At 38.0% G+C, this 20,414-nt stretch overlaps 1 protein-coding gene across 2 annotated transcripts; it reads right to left on the minus strand.

Moving 5' to 3' along the window:
• Positions 1–5,397: 5,397 nt before the first annotated feature.
• Positions 5,398–19,740, minus strand: OMA1 (OMA1 zinc metallopeptidase). 2 transcript variants are annotated; one of them, XM_085511877.1, is made up of 9 exons: positions 19,568–19,740; positions 18,601–19,000; positions 17,955–18,183; positions 16,968–17,141; positions 16,773–16,880; positions 15,831–15,959; positions 12,026–12,100; positions 10,694–10,843; positions 5,398–5,788 (listed from the first exon to the last, which is right to left on the minus strand). In XM_085511877.1, the coding sequence occupies exons 2-9, from the start codon at positions 18,978–18,980 to the stop codon at positions 5,618–5,620; spliced, it is 1,416 nt and encodes a 471-aa protein (XP_085368003.1). In that variant the 5' UTR covers positions 18,981–19,000; positions 19,568–19,740; the 3' UTR covers positions 5,398–5,617. The 2 variants fall into 2 exon arrangements, with proteins under 2 accessions (XP_085368003.1, XP_085368004.1); XM_085511878.1 differs by having other exon boundaries at positions 19,127–19,607.
• Positions 19,741–20,414: the final 674 nt, after the last annotated feature.

Consider the following 20,414-nt stretch of genomic DNA (forward strand, 5'->3'; position numbering starts at 1 on the left):
CATCATACCCTGAATGAAAGCACAGCTTACAAGTCTTGAGGAATATCTGCTATCTGCTTTTCCACCAGAACAACAGCAATGTGCAAAGTTACTTCTTGGTTAAAAAATAATGCTCAGCGTTTGAAGACAAACTAGCTTCCTTGTCACCAAATCATCGTAATTAATTTAACTACCATCATTACAGCTGAACTTTGCAACCCAGCCAAATGAAGTCAGTCAGTTCCTTCTGTGTACTTTTTGTTTTTCTCCTTTGGATGTTTTCCTTCCTCTGTGGCTAATTATTGAACTTCTTCTTTTTTTTTTTTTTCCTAAGCCCTAATTCATGCCTCCTTCCTGCTTACTGAAGCTAAAATGTCATCTGTGCAGGAGCTCATAATCAGCTGATTCTGACAAGCAGAGGATAAAGCACAAAAGGAAGAATATTGTTTTAAGGAGGGAGAAATCCAGCTAACTACTGGGACTTTTGCCAGGGATTTCAATGCAAACAGAATAGAGGCCTCACCGCTGACAGGGAGAATTGGACCTTGTTGCTTGTTAAGGATTTTGTTTCCTTCCAGCACATTGGGAAAAACAACAACAACAACCAACAAAACAGTGAAACACAGACCACGTACCCTCATCTGCATTAACAATGTGATAGGAGGGTGATACAGCTGAGGATACTAAGGCAATGAAGAGGAAGAATATAACCTACCAAACATAGTGCCAGCAAACTCCTCTTAAAGCAGACAGAACCTCAGCTGTTTTGTTAAAGTGCTTAAAGAGTACAGACAAATTTTCCCAAGACTGAGAATTCAAAGACAACTTTCTACCTGGCAATCTCCATGATCCAGCAAACACGTGTTTAGCTCTTCCAAGTGTAAATCCTATGGTGCATACTTAATTTTTGCATGGTACTATTTTTCACTCAGTCAGTCATTCTTTCCTGATTATTTCTACTGAAGGGAAGTAAGGATTGACAGCAGCTTTCTGTAAAGTTTTCTAGTATCCAGGTAAAGAACAACTGGAATCCTTCAACAGAACCAAACAAGATTCCCTAGCTCACATGGTCAATGTTTCAAGTTTACTCTAGAGAAGAGTCATTGCAGTTAACACTGAAAGGGAAAATACATGTTGGTTATTTACCAGAGCCAGACTGAAAACGAAGGTATTGTGATGCATCGGTTTCAAGCTTCACTCAGGCAGCCCAACTGCCACCTTGTGGCTAACAAATCGTTCACTATGTTATTCCATCATTTACTTCTTCATTATTTATTCCATACACATTCAGAATAAATCTCAAGACAACGTATCCTAGGCACGAAGGGATAAGGATCCTAGGCATAAAGAGCTCTGATTCTCTAGAGTCTAAATATCCAATATAGATCAATGTTGTTAGAAGGGAAAAAGAGATAAATTCAATTACCTCAAGCTTTAGATTGCAGAGAGCAGGACGTGGGGAAACATCTGGGCAGCAGTCAGCTAAATTCTGGTACTATTCTATACAAGCTGATCTGACAAAACAAACCAACTTCAACAAAATAGTTCACAGTTGGGTCAAATCACCAATTCTCCATGCAATTCTAGAGAGCTAAAATAGAAAAAGAAAGAAAAAAACCTGCAGATTTTCCACGCTGACTTGAGGTTGCTATGCTAGATTGCTAACCCTACTTTTGTGGCCTTGGGTGAGTTCTCTATCTAAGACTGTGCAGAAAAGTTCAGTATGACAAGAGCCTAATGGAGACAGGAGGGCCTTGACCATGATGCCATTCATGAAGTAGAAAACTACCACCTTTTATCATTTGTTTCTGTACAGACTGAACTGGAACTGCAGTTTCAGGCTGTGTGGAGTTGTTAAATGGAACCATACTGTAGAATGTAACAGAAGATTTAGAAACAGCATTTTGAGAAGGGATAGATAGGAACAAATCATAGAACCATAGGATGGTTTTGATTGGAAAGGACCTTTAAGACCATTTATTTCCAAACAAATTATAAAAGACTGAAAAATATTTATGCTTAAAATACAATGAATATTGTGCATATCCTTTTCAGTAGTTACGTTCTAGTCAATGTATTATAATTGAGCTCTACTGAATTACTTTCCTAGTGGATAAATACTGTACACGCTGCACTGTGAAGAGACATCATGTAATGTATACTAATTAAGCCATTATATCTGTAGAGAAGATCGTATCTGAAATATCAAATTAGCAAGAATTAAACATCTCAAAGGATTAATGAAATGTTATGGAGCCATTCACTTCCAGGTCAACAGGTTCAATTTCAGCCTAGTTTAATAGTTATAATGAATTTATGTGCTGGAGATAACAATTCTCTGCATCCATTCATGAATCAGTGTACAAAAGAGGCCCTGGATTATAACAAGAATAGCAGCCTTTACCAGAATAACATAGCCAGAAAGAATACACTTAGCCCATATTTGGCATGGAAGCTTAGGCTCCATCAGACAGCAACACATTCAGTGGATGCCTATAAAACAGGTAGGCAGCAACGAGGGGACACAGAGATACACAGTTCTGCTACCTCTGTTACCAACCACATTCTGTCATCACTCTGATTCCCACTCAAAAATCTCCCAAGATCTGGAAAAAACCTAAGAAGTAATTTCAGTGCAGAGAATTTTAATGGCAGAGAAATAGCTAACAGACCACTGCATCGGAAATACTTCGTTGTATAGTACTGAGATACCACCACAGAGAAAAAAAAGTACGGTGGCACCCTACACAGCATATGGAAAAAGTGTAAAGCTTGCAAGATTGTTCTCTTTTAATGACTACAAACAGAATTCAAGAACAAAGAGCATCTAACAGCTGTTTGCTTTTCTGGCACTTGTGTATTTCAAGTGCTAATACTAACATAGTAAATATGACAATCCAATAGCTTTAAGAATCCATTTTTATTACAGGACTGCCTTGTATGTCCATCCCCAGCTCATCATCTCTCAACCCTCCCACTACAGTCAGTACAATTTATATTATGTACTTTATCTTTCTATAGGAAGCTACTGAAGTACAGAAGGCAGTAATGGCAGTCGTAGTGCAGACACATCTTTACTGATCCATTTTCTGTCACCTTAGCTACTATTGTCCCTCTTGTACAATATGCATCCTTCAGTTACTGTGTTCCTTAAAATACACTCCTAGGGCTACTTTTCCTGTAACACACTAATTTTCACAACTGCAATGCAAAAAACTGAATTTTTCAGCTTCCCATTTTGAACCATAAGACTTCAGTACTTTAGTGCAGTGGCTCAGCTCTGTGTGTGTGTGTTTGCACGTGGACAAGTGAATGTAAGGCTAAGAAGAAGAAAGACACCTTTTGTTAGACCAGTATCATCAGGAAAAGCACACAAGTTCTTTGTTATTCTCTCTCAAATCCTTCTCTCTCTCATCACCACAATTATGGCTACAAGACCATTTACATACAAATTTATAAGGTCTCCCCTAGTGAGCTTTAAAATTGTTTATGCATTTCAGCTTTAAAAAGACAGCAGAAAAATGAAACGTGTAGTTTCACGCTTCATCTTGAATGCTATAAGAACCCTTCTATGCTCTCCTTACTCCAAACAGACATAAACATCAAGTTGGATGACATCCAGGAGCCCTGGATAACACAACAAGATTTGACACTGGAGTGAGAGAGAGGCAGCAGCAATGAGGTCTTGGTGTTGCAGTATAAACTATAAGGTCCACAGGGAAATCTAAATGGTGTATTTTTCTGTTTACCTTCAGGTGACAATGTCCAAATGCTTTAACACATCACCAAATGTCTGTTACAAAAACTCCTGTCACTAAGAATAAAAATGGATGGATGAATAATGGCCAGGCTGGACCTTCCGTCTCTTGCCAGTACGATTGGGCAAAGATTTTAAAACAGCTTGTAAGCAATATGCTGCCAATCCAGACCTGTATCATCAGGGCTAGAATCATCAGCAGTCAACGTTACAGATGTATCATCTCACCTCTGACTAGATACGTATTACACAGCTGCTGGCATTTCTCAAAGGACTTGGAGACATCAAGTGAAGTCAGGAAAGCAATTACTTGTTTTACATTTTATCCAAGTATATTTTATCCCACTACATTCACAGACAGCAATGAGTAGATTATTTATTTCCTTTTAAAGAAATTGCATTCTGATCAAATTCAAGAAATACAACAAAGTTCACCCCGTCATATATATATAAAAAAAGAATATTTCAAAATACTACGCATTGTGAAACATTTGGAATGTCCCCTTCATTTAAAACCCTACCCTAAAGGAGACTGATTTTTCTTTCAGTACAAAAAGAATAACAACAATAGCAAGTATATGTGAAGGGATAAGGGAAAGGGATCTTCCTTTTTTTGCTTTCATTCACTGCTGCTTCTTTCTGCCTCTTCCCATAAGAGGCCATTGATATTTCCATCAACTGCAAAGCAAGGATAACTCAAACAGTTGCAAATAAATTCTAACATGCAGGCTATCCAAAGTAGTCCATCATAAAAGGTAGAACTTTGCCTATACTGTGCGTATCGGTCATCACAATATACAAGGTGCAGCTTCAGGAAAGGCTGGAGGGTTTTCTTCTCCTGTAGTTGTGGTTTTTTGCATTTTGTTTTTTCATTTTTTTAGATGCCCAGCATCAGATATTGGTTCCTTAAGAGCAGTCACCTTCTAGGACAAGATACAACTGCTAAAGCTGCAGAGTCAAGAAGTCACGTATTTGTCTACTACCTAACAGAATTCCACATCAGCTATCGCTTCCATACAGAGTGATACATCCAGATCAAATACAGCTGCAGTAAACCCGACCTCTGATGAGGCACCCTGATAATTTAAATGATTGCACAATCATACTTGCAAAGCATTCTAGGGGCGACAAACTGTAGATATTATACATAGTATTTTAGAAGAAAGACTTCCTTGAAAATTATTTAACTTCATTTTTAAATTGAAATTTTTGCAACCCTTTCAGGTTTGCTTTGAAGAAAAATGTTGAATTAATCCATATCCTAAAATGCTTTAGAAAGAAACAAAATCCCAGCAGTAAATCCACCTAATTAAAGTGGAGGTGTATCTAGCCCATAGGCTATTACAGCATCTCAGCTTAACATTTTTAAACATTCTATATGTGGAACAGGCAGTAAGCTCTCATCATTATTTCTCAAACGAAGCTGAACAGATCTAACGCAAATTAAAGCAAGATAAACCAGACAACTTAAGTGATGAAAATTGCACATTTTCCTCTGCTTTAGGGACACTTCTGGCTCATCTGTCCTCTGATCAAGGTGAGTCTGATAAAGCTGAAAATTATACTGTGCTACTGGATTGTATGAGATTATCTTTCCCCTGAGAAGTGATTTATTTTAGTAACCCTTGATGAATAAGAAACTTTCTGCTCCAAAACGATGCTTCTTGTGTGTGCATAGCTCCTTTATTGCTTTGAGTGAGAGATCATATAAAAGAAACATAGAATACGAGCAGTTAGATCATCTTTACGGTTCAAAGACAAACGTGCCCTAAAAGATAGACCTTCAGGGACCACATGTTTCACAAAATGGAAGAATGATCATAATTAGTTTGTAGGTTTAACTGCAAGTTACTGGCACATCTTCTGTTTTTTGTGTTTGTTTTAAGTGTGAGGAAAATCCAGTTTCATTTTTGAGAGATCTTGATTTGTAGAATTTTGTGTTTCTTGAGCTTTAAATGACTCCAGGAGATGCTGCCTGTTAAGTCTGAAAACGATGCGAGGATCAGGTCCAGAAAGAGATGGGCAATTGCAGCGCTCTCTTATTTTAAGAGCCTGTGGATACATAGGAAAACAAATCAAGCTCATTTAAGTAAGATAAACAACAACAAAAAAAGGTTTCAGTCAGCAATTTGGGTTTCCAGCAAAATCTGTGTTTTCATATAAAGCTTAGCAAGTATAAAATAGAGTCGGAATTGTTACTTTTCAGCAGAAACCAAGATTTCCTGGGAAGAACTGTATCTTTTAATTCTGTAAAACAGTGTGTGGGGGGAAAAAAAAGAATAAAGAATGAAAAATGCTTTCTCAAAGTCTCCCAAGGAATGGATGTCCTAAAACATAGATTGTAAATAAGTACAAAGTTCTCAGAGTACTTTGTGTGGTATTTGAGTTCATCAGTAATTTTTACTTTCCAATTTACATTCATACGTAAATTGAAATGGCTGCATACTTCATTTGATGTGTTTCATTATTGAAGTAATGCCATATATAGGTATGTGACTGAAAAAAAGAAAAGCAGAAGAGGGAAATGTCTCCAATAATACAATGGACATTGAACTGTTTGACAGAGAAATCCAAGATGGCTGATGAAGTAAAGGTCCTGTTACAAAAAGTGATGTTGTCTTCAAGAAGCATTTGAATACTTCTGCCATGTCTTCTCAGAAAAGAATGCCTCTTGAATGTCTAAATTTATCTAGATTAAAAGAAGTACTCCGAGACCAAACTCTAATTACTCCTTCTTGCTAAATAATGGAAGTGATACAGCTTCCATTTTACAGATTAGAAAGTAAAGGCACAAAGGATTTAAAGGATTTCCCAGAGAATCAAAATCCATTAGTGCAGCCACATTCCCTCCAGCGCTCTGTTCTGGCCCGCAGACCATTTTGCCTTAGAGGCAATATGAGAAAGGTAATGACAATCAATGGATGAATCATCTCTCAGAGGAATCGTGCAGAATTGGTGTAAAACAGTATAAAGATAGCTGTTTTAAAAGATGCTTAATTTGGTGCTCATTCTAATGAAGTTAAATTTGCTTTAACAAGCCCATTCAAACAGGCAGCTTCTTTTAAAGATGACAATGGGTACAAAACAAACCACTTTGATGCAGTACTTCCCAATTAGTTCCACACAAACATTTCAGTATCCGTGGATTCTCCTACAACAGCCATATCAACTAACCAAGTAAAGTTAGTTTCTGTATATTACATTCAACACCATCACATGTAGAATTTTAGAAGGCTCTGCATTTCAGCAAAGAACTATTTTTAAGATTTTTAAAACACAAAGTCAAAAATAATCTGCTATTTACCACCATTCAATGATCACCTGTGTGACAGTGGTTTTAAACCAGGTTGGCTGCATCTTAGCCTCAGTCAACAGCATTCCCTATTGACAGCATAAAATCCAAATTTATTTTTAATTGTTTCATGGAAAAAGTTCAAATGTGTATTTAAAAAAATGGAAAACTTTATCTGCTTTAACCAGATAACCAGATTCAGTTGAGATACCACCTGTGTGTAAGTATTTGTGCATCGAGAAACAATTTGTTGGTACTTTTTCACAGGGAACACTGGGAATAGCTCACTACAGCAGCTTATTAAATTGAAGAGCAGAGTCTTTAAATTTCTTTATATGAAGAGGTACCAAAACATATTTCTCCCTAACTTTAGTATAGTGAACTAATTAGAGATTGATTTAAATGGCCAGAAACAAAGAATATAAAGGAAAAAAAAATGGTTTGGGAAAAAGATGCATTCCAAGGAATGCATCTTGCTGAAACCTAAATGACTGAATGCATAAATCTGGATTTGGAACACAAATAAGAGGAACTTAACAAGAGGAATATAAAAACCACAAATAAAGCGTTCAGTGTTTCTTTTTGGTGATCGCCCATATAAGCCCCAAGTGTAACTGTGCATCCTTCTGCCTCACTGACCAATTAATTTCTAAACTGATGTTTTTGACAAACCAGGAGTTTTCACTTGTTCTCTTCCAGAACATAAGCTGCTGCAAGACTGCATTAGCGTCAGACAGCATTATTCAAGGCAAATGGAAATATAAAGATTTAGGCTGTATCCTGGAAAAGGGCAACATAATCTTCTTTCAAACTAATTTAGCAATTGTGTACCTCTAGAGTTGTTTTTTATTGCTGTTGTCACTATGTAGTGCTTGGCTTATTTCCATGGTTTCACTTATCTAAAATACCAAAGTCACAGAAGCAAAGGTCCAAAACAATACTTCAGAGTTAACACTTTTAGTCTGTGGAAGTCTGTTTTCTTGCTATATATGCAGCTGTGAAACGGGAAAGAAGGCAGCTATTACAGCACTATCAACCCAAATGCCATTAAAAGGCTACAGTTACGAGAAAGAAAAGTTCTGCTGACACATCATCTTACTGTTAAACACACTTATGAGGACACATTCCGATGAAAGCAATCTTCTTATGTATATTTGTGCCATGAAACATTCAACCTTATTTAGGTGTCCTTTTCCCTGGCTCTGCTGGCTATTTTGTTTTATGCCAGTAACAATCTAGCATCGCTAACATACCAATACCTGGTTGAGGAGCTTCAGCACATATTTTCTAATAGACAAAACAGCCCAACATTATCAACTATGCTGTATTTTCAAAATCAGTGGTAGCTTCACATCCTCAAGTAAACTGTTTTCTGTCAGTTTGGGCAAATGGAGAAATAAAAGTGTTCTTAATGAAGCACATGCATGTCAGTTATAAAAAGAAAATGTTTTGTTGACTGTATACTGCCAAGTGTTCTGAACAACACAGAAAGAACTGAGACAAGGTGGAGAATACACAGATGCACCTGAGAATTAAAAGCACTGTAATTCTATTCTTCCCAGATAAACATTAAGGAAGATACACTACTGCCTCAGAAGGTATCAAATAAAATAATTACTGCCTGTAAGTAGTAAAGGTGATTCTGTTTTTCTTATCAGTACAGCTGAAGGCACTTCCTGCAATGTACTGCAGGAGAAGAGAAAAACCTTTTTTAGCTCTTAGGATTTGCACCTTGATCTTTTGAACACTTTTGGAGTTCATCCTTCCTCTCACAGTCCATCAGCTCTTTCAGCACCAAACTCACATCACTCTCATGCCCACAAGCCAGAGGGTTAAAGTCTCTTTGTATTACTGGTGATTACCTTAGTGGGGCTGAATTCTGCTCTGATCTTGCAATTCTGACTAAAGCTAAAGAATACCACAAGCATGAAGGGAAATAAATAAGTCAGAAGGATGGAGTTGCAAAATGAGTTACAGTTAGCAAGCACAGAAAATGTAATGGGTTCTACAAAAAATAGCAGCATTAAAAGAAGAAAAAGCAACAGGTTCACAATGCTAATACTGCCAATATTTCATTGCTCCTTCTGGCAAAGAAAAGAAAAATTGTGGCAAAATATTGAATAGATTTATGGATTCGATAGAAACACAGGACAACACTTTTCATGTTTCGTTTTCCTTCAGTTTTTTTACATTGATTGGACTCAATATATTCTAGTATTAGAACTACCTGAGGTATTCTTCACATCATTAGCATAGGGTAAATATGCCATCCTCTTTTTGACAAGAAAACAAAATAAATACATCTTCAGTACTTCATAAGACACCAGAATGGGGAATAAAGTAACTATACACCAGGCATAAATGATAAACAGTCAATATGGATTTGATAACAAACCTCGCCAAAGTAAATTAATTTAGTTTCTTTTTTGGCAAGTTAGTTGCCGTAGCAAACAGAAGAGAAGCAGTAGAAATGATGTGTCCCAACTTACTAATACTCTTGAAATGATCACAGTGTGGTATTTCCAAAAAGACATGTTGAAAACAGGAGCTTAAGTGAATCAAAAATGGATGTGAAGCACCATGATGCCAAGTAAGCAAATGTCACATCAAGATGAATTTTGTGTCACAGGCAAGGTTTAGTGGAGCCACCTCTTGCTTTATTCAGTATGGCTGAGATTTCAGCTGATGTACAGTGTTCTAGCTGGACAGCATAGCAGGAAAAGGGTGGACAAGCTGCAGTGAGCCAGAGAACATTAAAATAAAAGGTTCAATGATGAACCACAAGATCCTTTAGCTGGTCTCTGGCTCTATGATTCCACAATTTTTCTCCCCAGGACAATGATAAGCATCCTTCCCACTACCATAAAATCATGCATTTTATTGTCAGAAAAAAAAGAAAATACGTCTTCAGTGAGTATTTCACCACTTCTCATGGAGGAATTCTAAGAGATTCCAGTTTCTTTTTTAAGAGGATTCTCATTTGGCTGGCATATTATTTCCTCCTAGAGGAGAATCCAAATTGCTCCCTAACCGAGGGGAAAATCCCTTACAAGTTTGGTAAATCTTTTTCATTTTCTCCATTTCCTTTCCAGGAGACAGCCACTTTGCAGCTGGTTATAGTTCTCTATTTGCTAATTCCTCTGTTTGGCTGTAGCTTGCAACTTGTTCAAAAATCCAGATGCAAGACCTTTAAAACCCATTTGATTGCTCCCTGCCTTCTAATTGTGCAAAAAAAAAGAGAATCCTTCTGATATCGCTGCTTTAATTTACATTTCCTGAGACTGTTAAGTTGCCTCATTGAGACAAGCCATTTCATTACCTGAAGAAAAAACTCTCATTTTATATAATCACAGTTTATCGTAAGTTTCAAATCTGCAGAGAAACATCTGTGTGGTCTAATAAGACCAAATACTTGCCTCTGTTTCCCCCAGCTCTCATTGCTGGTCTAAGAACACACATATTGTCCTAAAAAGCATTACCCTGATTTTTATTTAGTTATAATAGAATTACCAAGAAATCTGAGATTTTTATGATAGAACATTCCTGTATGAATAAAGAGAGAGATAACTGTGATACTAAAAAATAAACAGCATGTCAATTAATACCAAACTATTTCTGGCAACTTTCCTCAGTGGGAAAGGTACACTTCTTTCAGCTCTGCTCACCTCTGGAATAAGCCTGTCCAAGTGCTCAGCTCTATTCTCATGAGAAGGATGTGTGGAAAGCCATTCTGGCAATCTGGGCTCCCCTTTAACCGTTTCCACTAATTCCATCAGTTGCCAAAATACACTGCTTGCTCTTACATCAACACAAGCCTGAAAATGGAAAGAAAATGTTTATATCACTGTTTTTAAGGTAATACAACACTCATTCTAGTGGATACTGAATCTTTAGAGAAATCATGAACTCCAAAGCTCAGTGACTATTTAGAATAGTTTATCTCAGGCAAAAGACTGTTCTGAAATACCTCAATAAACCTCAATCAGCTGTTTATTCCACACTATATTTTCTAGACTCAATACAGCACAATTTATCCATTTCCACAGATTTCAAAAAATATACATGAAGAAAGAGTCTAAAATATGAATTATTATCACTTCTCATGTAAATACCTCTGAAAACAAGCTGCAAAGGCTGTTCTGTATGCAATTAAATTACCTTTTTAAGGGTGATTCAAGCTACCTCTTAATGATGTAATTCACAACAGGCAAAAGAAGCAGTTCTGGAGAACAAGAACTCTCCTATCTCCCTCCATACTTAACTATAGACATGCACGGACCAATTAAAACTGCATTTTTGTATCACTAACTCCTTTATACTTGATTTTAAGTAGAGTGGAAGAAAAGATTTCTTGCAATAGTCCCCATTTCTTTAAGTGAAAAAGATGCCCACTTACAAGGTAAGAAAATTACTCCTCCTACACTCAAATAAAAATGAGTAATGCTTTGTCCTCTGAATTTTATTACTTACCAACTACTACCAAAAATGTAACTGCAAAAGGAGAGAAATGCTGTGAAAGCACTCTGCTTGTGGTCCTACAGCATCATTGCTATTAGAAAGCAGCAAGTTGCCCACACAGCAATTCTGGTTTTCATGGATGGTATTAGTTTCCTGGGTGACTTTCAACTCCAAATGAAGTTTCAGTCCCAGAATCAAAGTTCATTTTGAAAATTCTGCCTTGAAGAAACATTAATAACTAATAAGAAAGGGAAATTAACCTTATGCAATATTAACACTAGATGGTGCTGCTCTCATAGATATCTAACGCAACAGTTGTGTAGCTCTGCTGCACTTTGCTAGAAGTGATTGAATTGTGAAAAAAAAGAGTCATTTCTCTACAAATCTGACTTAATTTAGCAAAGAAATATACTGTGCCAACTGGAGAACAAACAACAGCACAGTTTACCTCTGTATGAAGTGCAAAGCTCCCTTTGGTTATAATGGAAAATGAAAAGCGTCTGTTTCAGTTGATAATAAAACAAACCAGTTGTAGTTACCTTTGCTGCAAACTGAAGTCCCACTTTATCAGCTTCAGCCTCCAATGTTCTGCTGTATGGTCTATCAAAAATAAACTGCAAAAAAAAAAGCACACATTGGAGCTGTGTGTCGTGTTTTTGAACGTATAAGAGCTGAAAAGTTACAGCTATTTTTCTAACCTTCTCATTTTATATATATATATATATATATATATTTCAATGTTCCTATTTTCACTCAGATTACACATACTTTCATGGTTCCTCTCATCAGCCAGTGTCACTGCATTTGCTGTGGCCAAAGGGCTAACATCAACTTTAAATTAGTTGCTTTAAGATATTCTAAGCAGAAATATATTACTTGCATTAAACATTCAGAGTCAGGACAAATAAACTGATTATGCACGAAATGGAATTTTCTCGCTTCACCTTTATTGACATTAAAATTTTAGATGTAGCAACAGTAAGAAAAGAAAAATCCAGTGGCTTTTTAAATTATGGTTTATTATTATGTGCATTATGTGGTAAAAGCCCACTGTATGAATGTAATCAAATGTTTCCATGCAGAAATCACTCCTTTGCCTCAATTATCTCTCAACAGTAGTTGCAAATTGCCCTTGAGAAACTTGACTTGAAGAAAAGTCATAACCAGCTACTCTCCTTTTTTTGTGGTTATGACAATTTATTAATACAATATATTATTAGTACAAAAAGATGGTGCTAGCTTGGCCACATTTTTATTAATTCATATAACCCACCACCTTCTGGCTTGGGTAGATTTGGGTTACCCTGTCCTAGTTTATCAGGTTATAGTAAAAGCAACTTAGGACTCAAAGAACAGCCTTGTCCTGCAGAGATCAGCAACAAGTCAAAGCTGATCTCTGCATCAACTAGGAGAAAAACAAATAGGAGAGTAAGGATGTGCAAGGCTAATGAAGAAGAAAAGCTTGCATCCACTCTATTTAGCCAGAGAAGCGGATCCTCCTTACATGTTCCAGGGAAAAGAAAATAAGAAAAATAGTTAGATATAAAGAGCACCAAAGCAGTGGTGCAATAAACCTTTCAGTAACTCTTTTTTCTTAGCTAGTACAGTCACTTTCCTTCACTGTGTCAAAAAGGAATGTATAGCCAGTCAGAGCTCAGTCTCTACACATTTACCCAAGCCAAATACACTGTTAAAAATATTTAGAAAGGAAATATTGAGATGGTTACATTCTAAACACTTCACTTCCTTACACACCTTGAACACTGCAGTTATAAATGTATGTTTTAAATCTTCCGTAGCTAAAGTTATTGTTCGAAATGTAATATATATTTTTACTGTCCTGAAAAATACTCTAAGTCTACAGAGGCAAAGATGTCCCTGGTTAGTGTGTCATGTAATCCTCAAGGACTATTTGTGATCTGAATGCATGCGTAACCTAGACAGAGACTTTGGAAAGCATGAAGATGATCCTAAGTTAATTATTTTAAACTCTTAGATTTACTTGTGCTTATGTTTAAGCAGCGGGGTGTTACTCTTTACCTGCATCCCTATGAATGTGCACAAAAATATGGTTATATTCTGAAAAATAAATCCAATGCTAGTGTAATTCCTGGTTAAGGGATGACCTGTGTTGCAGGAGTTACCTACGCTGCACACCATGGGAGCAAGGATGACATCTGATGATGTCATTCTATGATTTCAATATACGTCAGCACTGTGTTCCCATCTCTGTTACAAGTACGGCGCATTAAGGTTGACCTGGAACTGCCTAAATACCTGGAAATCAAAGATAACCTGCCACACGTGGTGATGGAAGAAAAGAGCGAGTGATTCACTAAAGGCCAGACTTCTCGAGATTCAGAAATCCTTGGCTGCACACACAGGCACAGGGGAGGGGTGAGTAGATCACCTAAATGGAAAAGTTCTAAGGCGCTCAAACTAGTTTAGGAAACTCATACTCTCTGTAATAAGTCTTGTGTGAAACCTGCCATCCTAAAAGATACTTATATAAATCACTGTTGGGATTGCAGCAAATTTCATTGAAACATCATATCAGATTCATCAATGACTAAGTGATGATTAAGTGCTGATTTGATAATTAAGTGATGGTTAGGTGCTGTTAAAAATCGTATGATCTACTAGTGTGATTTGCAACAAAAGTATCAATAAATTCAAAGTGCTGCTAAACCAAAGCACAGTAAAAACCTATTTGTGACAAGGAAAAAAAAGCAGACATGCTACTTATGGGTGAGTAGCAAACAAGAATTCCTATTCAGCATATTCTGTATATGGGATAATATTGCCAATATTAACCACTTATTTATTCAGTACTACATGTAGGTATGTTTAACTCTATTTTATTTTAAGTTAATTCTGACCAATGCAAGATACAGTCCAGCAGTGTCCTGGTTTAAAGCAAGCAGTAGATGTAGAATGGTAGAATTGTGAGCTTCAACCCAAATTACCCAGCAACAACTCCTGTCTACAATAACAAAATATGAGGTGCAGTAACCTAGGAGTTAAGATCCAGTGCAATACAACCCAACCCAATTGCAAATGCAATACAGTGAAACGCAACGCAATGAAGTGAAATGCAATCAAACACAATGCAAGGCAATGAAATGAAATCCAATGCAATGCAACCGTAACCCTGACAGGAAATTAAATCTTGCTGTTATGAGCAATCTGAGGATTGGTTCACACTTTGCTTTCTCCAAATTCAGCTCTTCACAACAATGACTAGCAACCATCAGTGTATTAGTTTTTTAGCCACTCGGACAAATATCCAAGCTCTTCAGATGCAATTTATGTTCACGACCCACATACCTCCCCATTAGCTTAAGAACTACTGAACAGATTGGTTATATTTATGTTATTAAGAACTGGGTGAAATAGGAAAATCATCAAGAGAAGTCAAAGAAGCCAAAGAACATTCCAGACTCAAATTTTATGAAATAAGCAGAAGTTCCTTTATGAAAATTATTTTAAAAAGGGTTTTATTGTTGGTTTTCTGCTGTTTTTCGAATAGAGAAATATAGATATATACATACTTATATATATGTGTGTGTGTGTGTGTGTGTACCTACATATATATATACTCATATGTGTGTGTATGTGTGTGTGTGTATACATATATATATATACATACATACACACACACACACACACACATATATATATATATATATATATGAGTAACTGTCCAGAAGAAGACAGTAAACTAGACAGCAGGAAAAAAACAGCACCAAAAAACCCTGAATTTTACATTATTAGAGAGAAGCTGTCTGAAATGTTTAGTTCACTACATTTTATTGTCGTATAGTTTCTACTTTCAAGGAGCATTTAGACTCTCAACTTCCTAATCTTGAAAACCATTAGCAGTGAATTTAGATACACTTTCCATATATTTCAGTTTGTTTAGAAACAAATTAGCAACAACTCAAAATAAAAACTTCAGCATCTACAAAACATCAGACATTTCAAACAGACCTTCATTTAACTTAATTGGCAAGCAAGTACTAAGGGCCCATCCAACTAAATCCAATCGTTATTTAGGGAGATGTAGTTTTTCAAAGTGACAAATGAGAATATATATCAACTAAAGCAGAAGTATATTTATAAGAACAAATCTCCTCCAACACCATCCAAAGACGTGTTTATTTTTGTTTATAGTCTTTCTCCTCCTGCTTTTTTCCCATTTGTACCATTTACAGATACTAACCCCCCAAACTGTCAGTGCTCTTCCATGAAGGATAACAAGAAATATATCAGCACATTTGCAATGGATGTCAGAAACAGATGTACTCGAATAAGCTGTGTGAAGTATTCCATAGTCATTCTTACCTCCTGCAACTTGCTCTGGATCCGCTGGCCAACAACTGCCAATATATCATGAGGACAGATGGCCCAAATCATAGTGAGAAAGATGAGTGATAGGAAATCCAAGAAGTGAACCATACTGGCTTTCTCTATCTGAAAGAAAAAATGGTCCAGTTTTCATTCCTTCCTGGGTTTTCATCTATGCAGATGCATGAATGGGACAAAAAGAAAATCCTTTGCTCACACAGAAAAAAAGCACTAAAAAAATAATCACCACTACCCAACAAAACAGCTGGATACAAGGTACTTTCAGTCTAGAATCCACACTAACAACATATCTGTTCCTGCTGGATATACACACTGGCTATCTCAGTGCGAAAGATTCAAAGCCTGGGATACGATGATGACTTTACGTAGATAAAGTTCCTCAGTAAATAGGCCACAAAATGGTAAGGAGGGAAAAATCGATAAAAATTAATTCTCTCTAAACACAGATTCAAGCTCTAGATGCTCTTGAGTTTTGCATCCTTTAACTTTGTGCTACTACAATTAAAGTACTACGTGTGTATAAAAAAATTATGAAAGTATATCCACTTATGTGGATATGAACAAGTTTAGGAGCAACAAATTGAGTTGTCGATGCCCCCTTATCTCTGCTACAGGAAGAGAGTCATCTACAGACCAAGTTCTAAATGACTCCTAACAGCAAGCCATAATCCATCCATACAGCTATAAAACAAGCCGACCCAAACACAAGGCACACTGATAGGACAACTGGCAGCTAAATACTAGGTGAGTAACAAGAATATACTGTGTCAGAATATTCTGTCTTTCAAACTCAGTTTCTCATTTACCAGAAAGTCATATTGAAATTCTGCTTGGTAGCGACAGGAAATATCTTAGTTAATATAATGAAATGAATTCTAAACTTATGAATGAAGAGTTCTAAAATTCTTAAATACTTACTGCGTGTTCCAGCACAGCATGAGCTATCTCATGTCCCAAAATGAAAGACAGCTGATGAATATCAGAAACTGCATTTAGCAATCCCGTGAAAACAAACACTTCCCCATTCTGTGTAAAAGAAAATTAAGCGGAAGGCACATCAATAAAATGCTGTTTCAGTATTGCTAATAATTTTTGTATTTAGGTTCAACTCACTGGAAGCACAAAAGCATTTACTTCTGGTTCATCTACCACATGGATAGACCAGATGAGTGTTGAGAACTGCGGGATGTCCTTATTGCTCTCGGATAAATGTCCAACAACTCTCTTCACAACCTGATAGCGTGCATCTGTCTCAGGCAACATTTTGCTTTCATATTTCGCCATCCACTGAAACGAGAATTGATTGATTGTCATGCGGAACAAACACACAGTAAATGACTACTTGGTAAATCAGTCTAGTGACAATGTAGAATTTCATCATAGCTATTTTTTAATACATTTTTCTTTCATACAGCCCAAGCTAATGTTGCTGATCATGCTTTCAGACCCACAAACTAAAAAGAAGATACTACCCCTTGTCCCTATATCCGGTGTTTCCTCATGCACACAGTTAAGCTTGGCATAAAAATTCAGCAGACTTCTGTATCTTCCCATTAGAATTTATAACTTGCAAGTTGGACAAACTTACACAAAAGATGTAACAGAACATATCCTTGTACTAATTCTGTTATCTCACATTCTCTATGAAACAGGAACAGAATGACATTTGTATATGGCTGGATTACGCGGATTCACTGACATTAGGATAGCAAGTTACAGAACTCAAAGTCACAGAAATTAGAGCAGTGGGCAAAGACAAAGAAAGCAATTAAAGGAAAAAAATGAACTGATTAAAAAAAAAGAACAAATTCTCAATGGTGATGTAACAACTTACAGACCTTAAAGAAATACCAAGGAATGATCAAACCAGAAGAAAATAGGACAGATCTGAGCACATACCTATTAACTATGTTTTCGCTACTGGATTTCTGCATTAACTGTATTACAATAACACTGCAAGAAATATTTGCTACCTATCTATTATGAGCTCTTAGCCATCATTTTGGAGGCAAATGTTGCCTGAATAGTTTAAAATAAATACTTAAATAAATAAAGCATCAGCACTTCCTGAGTATTTCAATTTTTTCTTCAGACTCTTACCATAGAATATTCCATCTGCGACAGTTGTCTCAAATGCTCCTTTCTGAACACCAACAGTCTGGCACGTCCAGTAATGGGTGTCTCTTCCAAGTGAGTAAAATAAAACACGACAAATAAAACTCCTAAGCTACAGACACCCAGGAGTATCTTCCATTTATTTGTCCTCACACTTTCTTTAAAGAGCTCCCGTTTATTAGGAGGAAGTGCCTTCCACCATTTTCTTATGCTCCTGTAAGACACAAACACTGACAGCTTAGGAAATAGCTAAAAAGAGGTTGCTGGAGTCTGTTGTTGCAATGTTCCCTCCTACATTGTCACCTGGTGTGAGCTTAAGGAAGGTTATGGTGAGCCTGGGCACCCACCTGTCTCCCTTTCCTCCTCAGAGGAAGAAGAGGAAATGCCTCTTAGTGTCTTGGTCCATCTCCCTCCGCCACACATAGGCAAAGAGGGAAAATGATACATAAGAAACAATTCGTTCTTGAGCAAACTCTTAGCCAAGGCCTCAGCCCTGCAAACCATTGCAAATCTACAATTAACACTACAAATAAGTACAGCTACCATTCTTCATAAAGAGATTCAACACATGCACATGCCTTTGTGCAACAGGGCCTTACTCTGAGAGAGAAAAAGCAAGATCATATTTTACCTGCCAATAAGGATAGCAAACAGCTTCTGAACGGGTTTAAAGAGAATCCAGAAAAGAGGAAATGGTGCAGCCCGAAGTGATGGCGATGTGTGAAAAGACCTGATGAGCTGAGTGTTCCCAGCAGATAAACCATTTGGGATGGGCCCTACAGAACTGATTTGGAGCGATGTGATCTTCTCCTTCAGCAACCGAGGAGACTGGAAGCAAAGCCTTCTGGAAACGTGGTGTGCATTCTTCCATACTTCTGTGCTTGGAACATTTGATACACAACTTTGTCCTTTACCAAGACAAGTTCTATAGCAGTTTTTGGTTTGGGCCAAAGGCAAACGAAAGAAAAGACAGTTCCTTCTGAGAAGCTTTAAACCACAGGTGATATTCATAACCACTTTAGTTGGGTCGCCTGTAACAAAAGAGGAGAAAAGGGAAGAAAAAAAAAGGGGGGGGGAGTATTATAAGTATTATAAGTATTAAGAAACAGGAAACTGGGAAATGTGACTTACTCTGAACACATAATACCATATTTCACCTGAACAGATACTATGTATTTCTTTGCCCACACACAGTTATAACTGCATCCTATTGCAGACCAAAGGCACGACGCCTCATACAGCTGCAAAAACAAAACTTGTGCTTTATATTATCACCAACAGCAAAGCAGCTCTTTTACTTTCCCTCGCTCTTTAATGACGAGAACAGACGAGCTGCGGCGCTGCCTGTGGAGGAACTATGAGCTCCATGAGGGGCCCCGGCCCAGCCCCGAGCGTGGCGGCCATTCCCACCCGTGTGTCCCCCTCAGAGTGAGGCCTCCCGAGCTGTCAGCCCTGCCGTGATACCGGCAGACGAACCGAGGGTGATGGGGAGGGACGTGTGACTGTAAGATGCCCGAGTCAGCTCTGTCCGCCATTACTACGAGACGCTTTTGGCACCTGTTTCGAGATACACCTCCTCATCCACCGCCCCTACTCACCTCGCCGGCAGGCGGAGGAGGAGTCGGGCCGATGGTGGGCACCAGGATGAGGGCGGGCACCGGGATGAGGGATGGGATGGGACGGACACGGTGCCGCCGCTCCGCCCCTCCCCAGGCCCGGAGTGCTGGAGCGGGGCGGGACGCTGAGGTGGGCGCCGCCATTTTATGTCGTCACTGAGTCCCGGGGTTGTCCCGCCCAGGTCGGCGGCGGGGCCTGTAATCTGAATGATAAGGATCTGTCGTGTGAATGACGTGAAAAACGGGTTCTTTAGAAATGAAAAGAACATCTGTGTGGTAAGAGTTGAGGCACCGGCGCTTAATACGGGCCCTGGGGCTCTGCGTGCTTCAAAGCTTTTCCTCTCGCAGGGAAGGTGATCTCGCCTTTGGCAGCTCCACACGTGAAAGCAAATGAGCTGTAGCGAGAGAAAAGCACTTAATGTAATCCAAGGTCCGTGTGTATCCCGGGTGCCAAGAAATACACACTCTGATGGCTGTCTGCTGATCCTCAGTGTCCTTATTTACTAAACTTCGTTGTAGTCTACTTTTCCTAGAAAATCATAGAATCATACAGTGGCCTGGGTTGGAAAGGTTCACGATGACCATCCAGTTCCAACCCCCTGCTGTGTGCAGGGTCACCAACCAGCAGCCCAGGCTGCCCAGAGCCACATCCAGCCTGGCCTTGAATGCCTGCAGGGATGGGGCATCCACAGCCTCCTTGGGCAACCTGTTCCAGTGCGTCACCACCCTCTGTGTGAAAAACTTCCTCCTAATATCTAACCTAAACCTCCCCTGTCTCAGTTTAAAACCATTACCCTTTGTTCTGTCTCTATCCACCCTTGTAAACAGC

Source organism: Coturnix japonica, chromosome 11 (assembly GCF_054131305.1).
Source record: "Coturnix japonica strain WE chromosome 11, WE-NBRP24, whole genome shotgun sequence".
In the NCBI taxonomy this organism is placed as follows: Eukaryota; Metazoa; Chordata; class Aves; order Galliformes; family Phasianidae; genus Coturnix; species Coturnix japonica.